This window comes from Tursiops truncatus, chromosome 4, assembly GCF_011762595.2.
Source record: "Tursiops truncatus isolate mTurTru1 chromosome 4, mTurTru1.mat.Y, whole genome shotgun sequence".
NCBI lineage: Eukaryota > Metazoa > Chordata > Mammalia > Artiodactyla > Delphinidae > Tursiops > Tursiops truncatus.
This window is the reverse complement of record NC_047037.1, coordinates 97,881,414-97,895,587: the sequence shown is the minus strand read 5'-3', so window position 1 is coordinate 97,895,587 and position 14,174 is coordinate 97,881,414. Positions and strand designations below refer to the sequence as shown.

At 38.2% G+C, this 14,174-nt stretch overlaps 1 protein-coding gene across 4 annotated transcripts in view; it reads right to left on the bottom strand.

Annotated features, from left to right (window-relative positions):
* DCBLD2 (discoidin, CUB and LCCL domain containing 2) overlaps positions 1-14,174 on the bottom strand; it is a 121,298-nt gene that overhangs the window by 37,503 nt on the left and 69,621 nt on the right. For all 4 annotated transcript variants that reach the window (XM_073804350.1, XM_019922686.3, XM_073804348.1 and 1 more), the window contains exons 9-14: positions 13,485-13,609; positions 8,740-8,890; positions 7,843-7,929; positions 7,571-7,696; positions 4,137-4,230; positions 328-377 (exon numbers count right to left, since the gene is read on the bottom strand). In XM_073804350.1, coding sequence (XP_073660451.1) covers positions 328-377; positions 4,137-4,230; positions 7,571-7,696; positions 7,843-7,929; positions 8,740-8,890; positions 13,485-13,609 — 633 coding nt within the window. The remainder of the gene's footprint in view (positions 1-327; positions 378-4,136; positions 4,231-7,570; positions 7,697-7,842; positions 7,930-8,739; positions 8,891-13,484; positions 13,610-14,174) is intronic.

Sequence of the window (14,174 nt, the reverse complement as noted above, 5' to 3'; positions counted from 1 at the left end):
CCTCTGCTTCTGACCTAGTGTTCACGAACACCACACAGAAAGCTGGTTTCCTCAAGACCGAGACATACATGGGACAAACCAGACAAGTTTTCCAAAAGGAAAAGAACAGAGCATGTGTTATGAGAAATTCTTACTTCCTATTTCATTACTTAGAGACTAGAGATTTTATAGAAAAGTAAAAATGATCAGAACAGAAGAGGAATGCCATTTTTTCTAACAGTGCTGGGGAGTTTACGTGGGCCTGAAAATGGCTTTCCTTTTTCACTGCTGCCAGCTGGAGGGCAGAGGCTTCCCTCTGATGGAAAGAGATGTAAAGCCACAAATTACCTGCCCGGTCCCAGTAAGGTAAGTCATAGGTGCCTTCAGCTTTTTTCTTTCTGGAAAAATACAGAAAAAAAAAAGATACCAAATAGAGTGAGTTCACTAGTAAGAAAGCTCTGAAACTGCAGGATAAACACCAAAGTTAATAATTAGTCAAGAGTACACATTTCTACTTGCTGATTTCCCTGGGAGACCTCTTTCACTTGACTTTTGAAGTTGCCACTGCTGAGGCTCATGAATTCTGGACTCTCAATAAATATTAAACAACTATCTCCTGAGACAGTTATCTTGTCACCCAACTATTTTCCACTCAAATGGATAAAGGGATAAAAAAAAAAAAAGACTATGTAGATAAAAACCTTGAATCAAATCAAAGACCCAAGCCTGACACGTGGATTATTCTGGGGAAATCATGTTAGGTTTGTTTTGGTTTCAAATACAAATTTCACAAATCAGTCAATTCACAAAGTTCACAGGATACAACAAAAGCAACAAAACCCCCATATTTTCTTCTACATTGTTACTTTTTTTCCCAACTTACTTTTTTTCTACAGTCCTTTGCCGCTGAGAAGTTTAAAGTGTCACACACCCTTAACTGCATAGACCTGATTCCTCTACCATGTGCAAGATAAGCCAACGCTGTCACTAACAGTGAGGGGACCGAGGGCCACGTGTGCAACGAAGAACGTTCTCCCCCAGCCTGCTCCTCAGAATTCTGACACATCCTCCCCTGGAGAAACTTCTGTCCCTCCCCAACATTAAGAATTGCTATCTACCGTAAGCCTTTTAAAAAGAAAAAAATCAAGCACACAAAAGGACATTTTCTGATGTACAGCTAATTAAAATAATGCGCTGCAAGCTAAAGAGAAGTTTTTCTAGTGTTGTCAACGAGGAAAAGAGGGTTATGTGACTTGCTGAAGATCACAAGTGGGGCTTTCTCAAAGAGCCCAAGCTATGTGTTTTTCCTGCTTCGAAACATTCTTCTCTAGTATAAGACTATGTTTTTATTATTGATACTAAAAGCTCCCTCATTTTAAAGTCTGGCTGTATTTAAAATATAATACTTCATTATTTCAAAGTAAGGTATAGCGTAAAATTTGTGGACGAGATGGTAGGTGCTGAAGCTGTCCAAGGGTTGTACTATAAAGGATTTCATATTCTTGATCTCCAGTGACAAAGCTGCAGGTGATTTATTCATTACATGTAAAGTACTTAGAACAGTGCCCTGCATAGGTTAGGGATTCAGTAACTTGCAGCTGTTTTTATTATTACTTTTCTCCTGGCTATTTTCCATAAGCCCCTTAACGGCGCTTCCTCTTTACTCCTTGTCACAAAGCCAGTCGTCAGCAATTTCATCCACTACGTTTGTAGAAGTAACCTCAATTCTGCAGCTCAGACCTTTTGTCCTGAACAGGCTCATGTTCCATCTTGCCTCTTGGGAGTCTGAATGTCCAGAGTCCTTTAAACGTCATCCCACACTGATCTCAGGACTTGCCTCCTGCCTCTCAACAGCTCTACTCCCCTGTCCTCACGCCCACGCCCTGGGGCTTTAACCGCAGAGTAGTTAGACTTGAACTGCCGATTGATCAGAGGCTGCAGCGGCTAACAGCACGGGCTCTGAAGCCTGGACCAAATCTCCACCCTGCCATGTGCTGACCAGGTGACCTGGGACAAGTTACCTGTGCTCTCTCAGTCTCACTTTCCTCTTCTATAAAATGGGATTTATAACAACACCTGCTTCACAGGTTGTTTTAAGGATTAAATGAGTTAAAACACGTAAGGCATTTAGAAAAACGTGTAAAACCAGCATTTCGTTTTATTTTCTATGCAACTGCCTTTGCTACTGTTCTCACCACTACCACTGTTGCTGTCCGGTTCCCTGAAAGCATCGTGAACTTTCCTTCCTGGACTCTCCCAGAGCCCTGTTCCCTCCTCCCCCGCCTCATGCCCTCATGCTAAGTTGTCAGTTCTGTACAGACAGCCCCCCAACACCAGGAATCCGGGACCCACGCCTCCTCCAGCTTCCTTCCACCCGTGGAACAAACTGTGGTTGGTACGGTTATGATTCCTACTCATCTTGGGTGAAACTTAGAGGATTTAAGCTATTTAAGACATGTTACGTAGTTCAAAATGGAGTCCCAGTGGCCAACACGAACTTGCCTATGAGTTGTTTTGAAACATCCACTGTAGGACTGCCAGTGTCCTCGAATGATAAACTGAGAATATTACTTTAGACAAGAAGTTTGATGGGCCATGTATGGCACGGGAACAGACAGCAACTGAAGGAGTCCAGACTCTTCCCCTGGGGTAACAGTTATTCCTTAAGAGGAGACCATTGAACAGAGTGACCTGAAGGATCTTGGCTGGAGGCCCCCATGCTGCTGAGAGCTGTTCCAGATGGAGGCCGCCTGCGGCCCTGCTGGAGCCGGGGTGGTTTCCCACTCTCACTTGTCATGTGCTGCTGTTGGTGCTGAGATGCCTCCTTCAAGGCTTCTCCTTGGAGTGGTTCGTTTACACCCTCCTCCCCTGCCCACCCCCCCCACACTTTGCCTAACCTGTGTTGTGCGCTAATTATGTATAGTAAACCGAGTGAGTCGTGAGTTGAATATTGGCTACTGCTTTATCTCCAATCCCGTGATCCCTACCTGCCCTTACTGCTGGGCCCTGCAACAAACAGGTTCCACGGTGGAAGGTTTTCTGCAGAGTATCCTCTCCCATCCATAGACTCTGGGGTTCACCACTGGACTCCCAGCACACGGCTCAATACTTGGCAGGGAGTAGGAGGCTCAAATATCTGTTGGATGGCTAGACAAATGAAGTCCCTCCAAAGCTGTCAGTCACCAATCTGTCCCTCCTACCCTGTTACCTCTACTCACGCCATCTCTACCGGTCAACTGCACAAGCCAGAAACGTGAGAGAAACTTAGATCCTCCTCCTTCCTTAGCAAGTGGCCAGTCAAGCCCTGCACTGACGCCTCTGGGAACCCTCTCCCCCTCCAAGTCTCTCCCTTTCCTAGAATTGCTGTATCATGTTCCTGTGTGGCCTTAAAAGTTTCCTAACTCATCTCTCTGCCTCTTCTAGTCTCTCTCTCCTCTTCAATCCACCCTCCTGCCACCATTTTTCTACAATCATCTGATAATATCACCTGTCCGCTGAACCCTGCTCAAGGATTTCCCCATCTACAGAAAGTCCTTCCTGGTCCCAGGTCCAGGCTGCATTTCTATGGGTCTCCTAGCGCTCCCGCACGCCAAGCCCCTGTGGGATGACTCACTGTTCTGCCTACATTCCACAACTCTGTGCCTTCCTGCAAGCCATCCCATCCATCTGGGCCATTCTCTCTTCCTCTATCTCGCCAAATGTAATCCCTCCTTTAAGGCAAACCATGCCAAATTTGAGGAACACTCTTTTCTGAAAAAAAGGTTTCAGGTAATTCTCATGGTTCTTACGTCTGTGTTCCCCAGCACTTCATATACAACTCATCATGCCAAAGTATAGTGGTCAACCCTGCTAAACAATCTGGAGATAATAATTGTGTCTCATTCTTTCAAAGTGCTACTAAGTATCTATTATATCTTACTGATGTGTGTAACCCATTGTATAATACAAAATTTGATATAATAAAGGTACTCAGTAACTGATTATGGAATTGAACTTACTCATTTTTTACAGGAATAAAGGAGAAGTATATATATTTTTATTCTAATGGCTATCTTAACTCTCCCTCTCAAAAAAGTTCATCTTCTATATTTAGTTTCTATTTCACATTTGGAAACATCCCCTCTAGGACCAGTTAGGTGAACTAGTTTTGTACGAACCTGTTTCTCCAATGCCAAGCACACACTAGTATGAGAATGAGAGTGGTAAGGACCATGACCAGCACAGGGACAAGGACGGCGGCCAAAGCTACATCTGAAAAACAAAAACAAACAAACAAAAACACACATTAATACCAAAGGGATCATTAAGGAGAAGAGTACATATTAACCATATCACCATTCAAAGCTTTTCTATCTCAAAAAAATGCCATAAACATAATTTATGCAATGAGAGTGGGCACGAGTGGTAATTGCAGAGGCCTTCATGGATACATGGAAGTGCGTCACATTATTTGCTCCACCTTTGCAGTTTTTAAATCACCAAGACAAATTAAAAGACAAATGATAAACTGGGAAAACGTATTTTCTGCATACGTGATAAAAGGTTAATATAGTTAATCTACTACAGAATTTACAAGTAAAAAATAAACAACAGAAAAATCAGCAGAGATGAAAGAGCAACGCATTAAGAGCACAAGTGACCATTAAGCATGTTCACCTCACTAGTAATCAGAAAGATGCTATTTTTGCTTATCAAATTGGCAAATATTTAAAAGAACAACTAATTGTTGAAAAGGGTATCAGGAAACAGGGATTTTGATGGGACTATAAATCGAAACTACCTTTCTGATTGGCATTTTGGGGCAATATCTATAAAAACCTATTACTTGGCAATTCTCTATGTAGAATTTATCCTTAGGAAAAAATTAAGATGGGATTCAAAGACGTATCTTTAAATATGTTTGCTTCTGTATCTGCAGAAGACTGTAAAACTGTAAGTAATCCAAATGCCCAACAATGAAAGGGAATAAGTAAATCATGGTCTCCTCCTTATAATAAAAATATTATCCTTATAAAATAATATTAAAATATCATCCAGCAATTGGAAGTGATGGCAAAATATTTATAGATGCAGGAAGATAATAATATAGTATTAAGTATAGAAACCAAACGTGTGTACGAACAAGGCAGAAACCAACACAATGCTGGAGCCTGCAGGGACTTGGAGATCACTTAATCCCCTTATCTCACTCCATAGATAAAGAATCCTGGGCAGAAATGGTCTGCTTAAGGTCAGTTGGGACACTAGTTTCTTCCTCCACCTCTCAACCTCCTCCTGGCCATGAGGGTGATAACAGCAACAACTGCTGCTATTTACTGGGTGCTAAGCGCCAGACCTGCATCTTATTTACTCCTTATAATCCCACCCAAAGAGAGAAAGAAGCTAAAGATACAGGGAGGAAGAGGATAATCAATAACACCAGGCCTCTGAGAAGCTGTATGGATGGGAACTAGGTGAGTATGCAGGCTCCAAAAAAGGAAATGCCCTTTGAATGGCTTCTACTTTGGGAAGCTGAAGATGTAACTGAGAGTGACTGAGGATCTCTGGGTCAAGGGTTTGAAAAATACAGAGAATGTTTCAAACAGCTACTGTTGAGAACAGACGAAAGAGCTAACCAGGGAAACAGAAAGTCCACCAGCTGCTACTGAGGGCTCCACTGAGGGAGGATCTGGACATTACAGCAGTGGCACAAATCTGACCATGACATGATTTGCACCAGCATCACTCTCAGCCTGGATGTAAAAATGGAGAAAGGAGAAGTGAATAAAACAGAAATCATGACTCAGGATAGAAAGGACTAAGAAATTAGAAAAGCAAATGCGCTTTATCCCTAAAATTTGTGAAATTGTAGAGAGAATAATCAGGTTCAGATGGATACAGTCTGACTTATTCAGAGGCATTAAAATATATGCTTAGGTTCAAAAAAACAATAAAAAGTTTACATACTACTGTTCCAAAGAAAAGGAGACAGGAGGTCTTCAACCAAAAAGACCTAGATGTTCTTTGTTATTTTAAAGATTACAGGGATCCTAGTTCCGGAAGAAAATGCTTTAAGAACCCTTTTAGTCCTAAGATTTTAAAATTATATAATCAGATTTTAACATGAACAACACTTTTAAATGACTGTTTTTCCATCTGGGTATGTGGTCTGGGATTCCACCTGAACGCATGCTTTCTGTAAATGGATAAGAAGCTCTTTGTGGGATGCTGAAATTTCTCGTCTCTGTCAACTCTTGCTTCTCTCTAGACTGGACAAAATAAATGTTGCCCCTGCCATTTCAAAGAGTTGCCACCAAGTCCTCAGCCACTACTCCCACCCCGTGACTCTGCGCCCTGAGGGGAATTCAGGATGGAGAAAAACAGAATACTGGCTCTAAACAGTTAAGATACATATCAATGAATAATTTCAATGAGCTCAGACTCTTGCATCTTCCCACACATAGAAAAGCACTAAAATCATTAACTTGAGACGTCTGGTTTTTGTGATTAGCGGTAATTTTTTGATGTTTGACTACATTTTTTCCAGCATAAACCCCTATAAATCCTGGCTCCTCCCTCTTTGGAACAGTTTTTCAGAACAATCTGAGAGGCTGTATCCCAGGCTACTGTCCCCAGTAAGACCCTGAATAAAACATAATTCTCAACTTCTAGGTTGTGAGGTTTTGTTTTTCAGTCAATACTAGCTTTTCCTGCAGCATGAGAAAGAAATTGGTCTCTTTGGGAATACTTCAGAAGATAGGAAGGAAACTGACATGTAGGAAGTTGTAGAAAGTTATCTGAATCCAGGCAAATTTTCAGAAAATGAGAATGATTAAGTGCTATGTGGCACAAGTTACTCTGAACGAACTGCTTTCTCTTCTCTGCACTGTCCTGAAAATTAGTGTGCTTTTTATCTGTCAACACTGAAATTAATTCCTCCATGGCACTGATGCTTTTTGTTCCTGAATTCAACAGAAATTTTGTTTTCAAACTAGTAAAATAAAAAAACTACTATGTTTTATATATGTTAACACCTTATATACTAATAATTAAAAGCAAAATTTGAAAGTAAATTGAAAAACACACTATTTATAATCTGAAAATCTGTAAACATTTAAAAAACAGAGACCAAATTTTTAAAATAAATGTTAACAGAGTATCTTTTTTTAAAAAAAAGTATGTATTTTCACCAAAACATTTTTTTTCCTTCTTCCCTTTATCCTACCAAGTTCCCTATCCAGCAGATTAATGTATAATCAGAAAAAAAGTTTGTTTCCTGCTATGGTTTTAGTTATTTCTAGAAAAATTATCTTCCTAAGCCTGAGACTCCACATATTTAGCTATAGAGGGAAAAAAATCATAAGAGGAAGCCTAGAATACAGCAGCCATCTCTAAATATTTAAAGAACCATTTTACATAGTACCAGATAATAGAACTTAGAGCAATGCAGCCAGCTTTTTCTATAAGGTATGGAATCAAATTTTTTGCAATACTTAAAAAACAGAGGGAAAGAATCCTGAGCATTTAAAAGCTGGAAATGTTTCTGAAAACTTAAGTTAAAAACAAAAAAACTCACTACTATGAACAGGTATTAATTTTGGGGTTTGCATACCTTTGGTCACATTTGGAGTTATGGTGGTATTTTTGATTTCAGGAGTGGCAGTTGTTTGCTCTGTGTGTGCAGGAAATTCATTGCTACTTCGAGGTTGTAGTGGTTGAGTAAATTTGGGGGCACGACCTTGAAAAAAGTTTTAAAAACTTTTTATTCTTTAATCTATACCAGCTTGATTAAAATAGTTACTTTATAATGCTTTTAATATGTTTATGGAAAATTATACCACAAATCCAGGGAACATCAAATTCTCACATTTAAAGTAGGCATACCTTTGGCTATTTTTGGAGGGGCTGTAGTGTTTTTGAGGTCACTGCTGCTCCGAGGAGGTGGAGGCTGAGTAAGTTTTGGAGGACGACCTTGAAAAATGGTTTAGAAAAGTTTATACATTTTGCTTATAAAAATCATAGTTAAATATAGTAATTTTAAATGTCTTTAACATTTCCCAGAATACTTAATTCTGCACACTAATTTTAAATCTCAGAGAGAAATACGTCAGAAGGATAAATATACTCTGCATGAAATGCACAAATATATTGGGATTTCTGAGTTTTTAAATCATTAAATTGTCCGAAAAGCATCTTCTTAGGAAGGAAAATAACAGGGAGTCAGATGATGTTGAATGATAAAGCTGTAAAAATGTCGTTCACAGTATAATATACTACTCATTCAATTCATTTAATAAATACTTATGGAGGGCCGACTATGTGTCAGGCACTATGGTAGTTTGGGAGGATATAACAGTAAACAAAGTATTAAAATATTATATAATTTTGAAGGAAGTTATTCCCATTTTTAATTTATTCAAAGTAAAAGGCACTTAGGCTAAGGTGACTTACAATCACCAGTGCTTATATGATACAAATATTCTACTACATGAGACCTGATTAAAAATTATTAAGGTTGAGACTACATTTGGAAAGCAATCTCATTGCATTATGTCATCAGTGACACCCTCTCTTTCTTCTTCCACTTGTAATTCTGGAAACCAGTTTGATATCTAATATGATATTTAACAGGGATAACTATTTCTTTTTAAAAATCCCTTTAAGAACATACTATAGAGTATAAACACTTACATTATTATTAATTAATTTCTCAGAGAACAGCACAGTCATTTTTAATTAATCCAGTGAAAACCACATGCCTTAAACATACTGTTGCTTTACCTTTAGGAATAAACTGACATCCAAGCAGTTCCACTTTCATGGCAATTTTCTGCTGCCATTGGGTAGGATTCACTCTAATAAAACGTGCAATAATTGGTGGCAAAAAGTTATTACGCACATCCTGGTGATAATCTTTGTTTCCTTGAAATATCTTTAAAAAACAACAAAAATTGGTACTTTACATCAACAGAGGCCAGGGCTAAACTGCTCCACTGAAACATGTTTTTGGTTTTTGCTCTGGACCTTAAATGAGTTCTGTAAAATGTGACATTAAGCATTAATTTCTAAGAAAATAAATTAATCATAATTTGGTAAAACTATTAAGCTGCACACTCTTCATAAAAATTTCATAGGAGGAAAATACTGAATATAGAAATGATTTTAAGATGACTTAAACATAACAAAAGTTCTAACTTGGCAATTTGGGAAGAAGGTTTCGGTTGCAGTGCACAGTACCTTGTATTAATGCATTAGTAACTCTAGTCCTGTGGAATCACCAACTATTTAAATATATTAATTTTATTTTCAAAGTAAAGCATAATTGAACATTTGAGGTCTTAGAGGAAATCCTGTACTGTGTACCTTTCATAATTTTTCTCTCCATAAATAGACTGAAAGTGAACATACACTAACAAACACATAACAGATACATAGCTCCGCCTACTGGAGAAACTATATAAACACAGTTCCCATATCATACATTTTCATTTCCTGCTATTTGAACCAGAAAAGTGACGCTGCCCACTGCCTAATTTAATAATCATAACTAAATAGCCACAAATGCATCACATGAATAATCCTTAGGCAAAAACATAATTTCAGGTGACTATTTCATTCCCTCAACTATTTCAAGCAAATAATAATAGTATCTCACACTGGAACAGCTCTTCATTATTTACAAAGCATCTTCATATAATTAACTCAGATGTTCTTCATGACAAGCCTACAAAATAGGCAGAACCCAGAACACTGCGGTTTATACAATGTAAGTGGACTACATAGCCAGTCAGTTTACAGCAGTGATTTGAATCTGTGTCTTCTGACTTAACCATAGGGCTCCACTAAGCAAAAAAGAGCCCTCCTCATTTCTTCAGGCCAAATTACCTAGGCAGTTTCTAAAGACCATCAATAAACAGATACCTGCCTAAAATCCAAGTGGTTTTTTCTCAGTTAATGTGAGAACAAGTAAATGTTTAACTCCTCAATCAAGTTATTTCCAAATATTATAGCTATTTTCTTCCTGGCTGATTCAAATGGCATTCGACTATAACCTTCTAAGATGATTTAATATCCTTCATTTTTAAAGAGGTCTGAAGTTACAATAATCTCTGAACTAGTAAGCTTCCATTATTTCCTCAGATATTACTCTCAAGTAAAATGAAGGCGATTCCTTGCAGTCTATTATATTAGTGGAACAGGAACAATAACTAAACATCATCATCTTAGGACATAAAAACTATCCCTGAAATTTTACTCCATACTGCCATCTCATCTTCATAAAAAACTTAAAGGAAAAAGATTTCATAAAAACTAAGTAAAAAGGATTTACATTTAATGTACAAGCATTTATTATGACCCCCCCCGTGTAATGTGGAGGCTCACAAGGTGCCACGAGGGTGAAATGGAAATGGAAGTCAAAGTTTTCACCCTCAAGGAACTTACATTTTATTGGATATTACCAAACACAAAAATGGCATACTATTAAAAAGCAATATATTATGAAAACAACTTGTATATACATTCCCATTTTCTGAAAACAAAACCAAAAGCAGCCTGAATCTTTGTGTATGTGCTCATGTATGTGTGCGTGCTTAGAAAGGGTATGAAAATGAATACATCAATTATCCCTGAGTTGGGAGTAGATGAGAGAGCAGATGGACAAACATAAGTGAGGCAAAAAAGACTGTTATTTCATATAATTCAATGTAAGGACTTCCACTTCTACCCACGACAGACTAACAGGGACTGGATTTATCCTTCTGCCTTAAAGATCTGAAAAATCAGATAAAATATATGAAACAATGGTTTTCAGAGGCTGGACAACAGGCAGCAAAGGGCAATACTCCCCAAGTGGAGGAAAACAAATGAGGTGAGCCCTTCTATTGCACCAGTATTGCCTGGAAAGAGCATGGTGGTCTCCCTGAATTGAGGGAGAGCTCAGAGATGGAGAGGCTAAGGCAGCTAGAATTTGCAGGGCAGAGTGTGGGAGAGACAAGAATTACACAGAGACTTCTAGGGTCTGTTGGGGTTTCCCCTTACACCTTTAACTAAACTATCTGTGGATGGAAAAAAAAACACTAGAAAGGAACAGGAGAACAATTCTCAGGGCCATACAGGGCTGGGCCAACTTATGTTGCCAACAGAGACTGGAGAAACCTCATATACATGGGACATTGGATTGAGTTCTTAGAACAGTATTGTCTCAGTAGTGGGGAAAAATTAGAACTAAAACTGCTCAGGTGCTGCCTAACAAGCCTAAAATGTAAGCTTTGAAAAGATCACATGATTTCCAAGGAACCTAACTGCATCCCAGAATAAAGCTCAAAAATATTTAAAGGAGTAATAATAAAAAAAAGAAATCGAACACCAAGCAATATGAAGTTCACAATGTCTGGTAACCAACCAAAAATTACCAGGCATGTAAAATAGGACCCATAATATCTAACAATATATAAAGGTCCAGATATGACACGTTAGTATATAGTATTAGTAGACAAGGGCATTAAAAGGGTTATTATATACTCCGTATGTTTTAGACGTAAAGAAAAGGATGAGCATGTTAAGGAGAGACATGGAAGAAATTTTAAAAGCCAAAAACTAAATATCTAGAAGTGAAAAATACAATGTTGGAGATAAAATACACCAGATAGGATTAATAGCAGATCAGACACTGAAGAGGAATAGATTAATGAACTTAAAGATAAAACAATACAAATTTTCCAAACTGGAACATGGAAAGAAAAAGACTTGAAAAAAATAAACAGAGCATCAGTGAACTGATACATCTTCAAGATTCATAATCTTCACGTAGTTAGAACTGAGGAGGCAACATATTCAAGAAAAAAGGGCCTATAATTTTCCAAATCTGATAGAAATTATAACCCACAGATCCAAGATGCTCAAAGAAATCCAAGCAGAAGAAACATGAAGACAACTACACAAAGGTACATCATAATCAAATTGCTTAAAATAGGGCTTCCCTGGTGGCGCAGTGGTTGAGAGTCCGCCTGCCGATGCAGGGGACACAGGTTCGTGCCCTGGTCCGGGAAGATCCCACATGCCGTGGAGCGGCTGGGCCCGTGAGCCATGGCCACTGAGCCTGTGCGTCCAGAGCCTGTGCTCCGCAATGGGAGAGGCCACAACAGTGAGAGGCCCTCATATCGCAAAAAAAAAAAAAAAAAAAAAATTGCTTAAAATAAATTCTTGCTGAAAACAATGCAGACTAGAAAGCAATGGACCAGCATATTTAAAGTATTGAAAGAAAAAACTGTCAACCTAGTATTCTACACCCAGTGAAATTATCTTTCAAAAAGGAAGCCAAAAAAAGTTTTTCAGAAATATAATTCAGTGTTGTTAGATGTTTTAATAATATAAGCATGGATAATACTTATAATTTCAAAAAATTAACTATATTCTACAAGTATAACAAATATTATTGTACAAATAAATATGTATGTGCTAATAGTAAAAAGTAAGTTTGGGGGCATTAGGCAGAAGTAAGTTAGATTCAGAGACAATATTTTTATCTGCTTCAAGGGGTGGAGGCTCACCAAAGATTGAAGTTCATGTGATATCAAGCAGAAGAGAGGAAAGAAGGCCTTGAGTAACAGCTGAAGAGTTTAGATCCATATGAAAGAGTAAAGGGAATCCCTGGAGTTTTTTGAACAGAGAGATGAGAAAAGTGGCAAGTGAAAATATATTAGCATATCATGTATATGATAGAGAACTGATAGTATCATAAAATTGAAACAAAACTCACAGGGAGGTTTCATTGAAAAAAATGTGCTCATAATTTCAATTCTAGATGAGAGGCATCCACCTTCCTTGGGGACAGGGACCCCTTGTGGTGGGTGGATCAGTGTCCAGGAGCCCAGGTGAAAGTAACAAACCTCTAGTTGATAGCCACCTCTACCTACTTGCTCTCTACCCCTAAGCATTGTCATTTTTTGCTAACTAGAACAACAGTTCATTATTACCACAGAAGTTAAGGAAATTCTTCAGGTGGAAAAAAAGTTGTTTTCTACGACAAAAGTTGGTAAGGTGATCTTGACATGACCTTTCTATAATATCCTACAATTTAATGCCCTTCTACCTTTAGCTCTTTTGTCCCCACCCCCACTGGCCTACAGTAGAAATCTAGGAACAAGTTAGGCTCTACATCATTCTGTGGATTGATAAGAAAATCTTTTTAAGGACAAAAAATTAAAGTTCCTTTTTATTATTTCTTAATGAATTATTTAAACAAGTGAATTAAACTGTACTGGAAAAAAAAAAAAATCAGGCAAGTACTTACCCTTACAATCATCAAAAGGGACCTAGAAGCACTGAGAATTTCCTAACCACAGGTAGAAGGGTAAGGCCAATAACTAACACTACCTAAAATAACCAGAAGAGGGCAGAGTAAGACCAAATGATATTTAATTTTTATATCACACAGGAAGAGCTTCTGTGGCTTTTGGCAAAGGCCACCTACCCCTCATCCCCCTTTTTAATGTTCTTTAAAAATACTCTGGTAATCATTTTACCTTATCCTGCTCCACACCAGGCTCTCTGTACACAGTCCATCTCTGCCCATCATCACTGTACAGAATTCTGTAGGCTGACACATAGTAATTGTGCTCCACCATGGTGGAGCCGGTGGTTACAATGCCTGGGAATGGAGAGGTCCTTTTGTTAGTGCTCACGGTCTGATCTTTGAAGTTTGTTCATCATTGAAGCATTAACACCTAAAATGTACTGTTGAAACATTTTTGTCTCTGGCACATTACCATATCTAAGTGCACGTTTTCATCCTAATGGTAACTAAATCCTCGGCTTTGCTCCCTTGTAGAGACAAGAAGAATGACAGGCACACGTAAGGAAAGGACTATTGTATTTTAGCAGCTTGTGTTCACGACACTGCAAAATATAGTTCACCTACTGAGAAAGAATGACTTCCTGGGAATGAATAGATTAAAGAAGATTACTGGTGTTATTTTTAGAACCAGAGCAAAATAAATCTAACAAAATTATCTAAACCAATCCTAACCAATTATTCTGACCATTTGTTAAGTTGCTCTAAATAATTAAATTTATACTTGGCACATGTGGAATATTATTTGTAGCACTTAAAATGGACTCCTTGAACACAAATTTCTCTTAATGACTATAGGAGATGGTTATTTCAGATGTCACAAGATCCCTTTACTGAAACACGACCTTAAAAGAATCTCTTT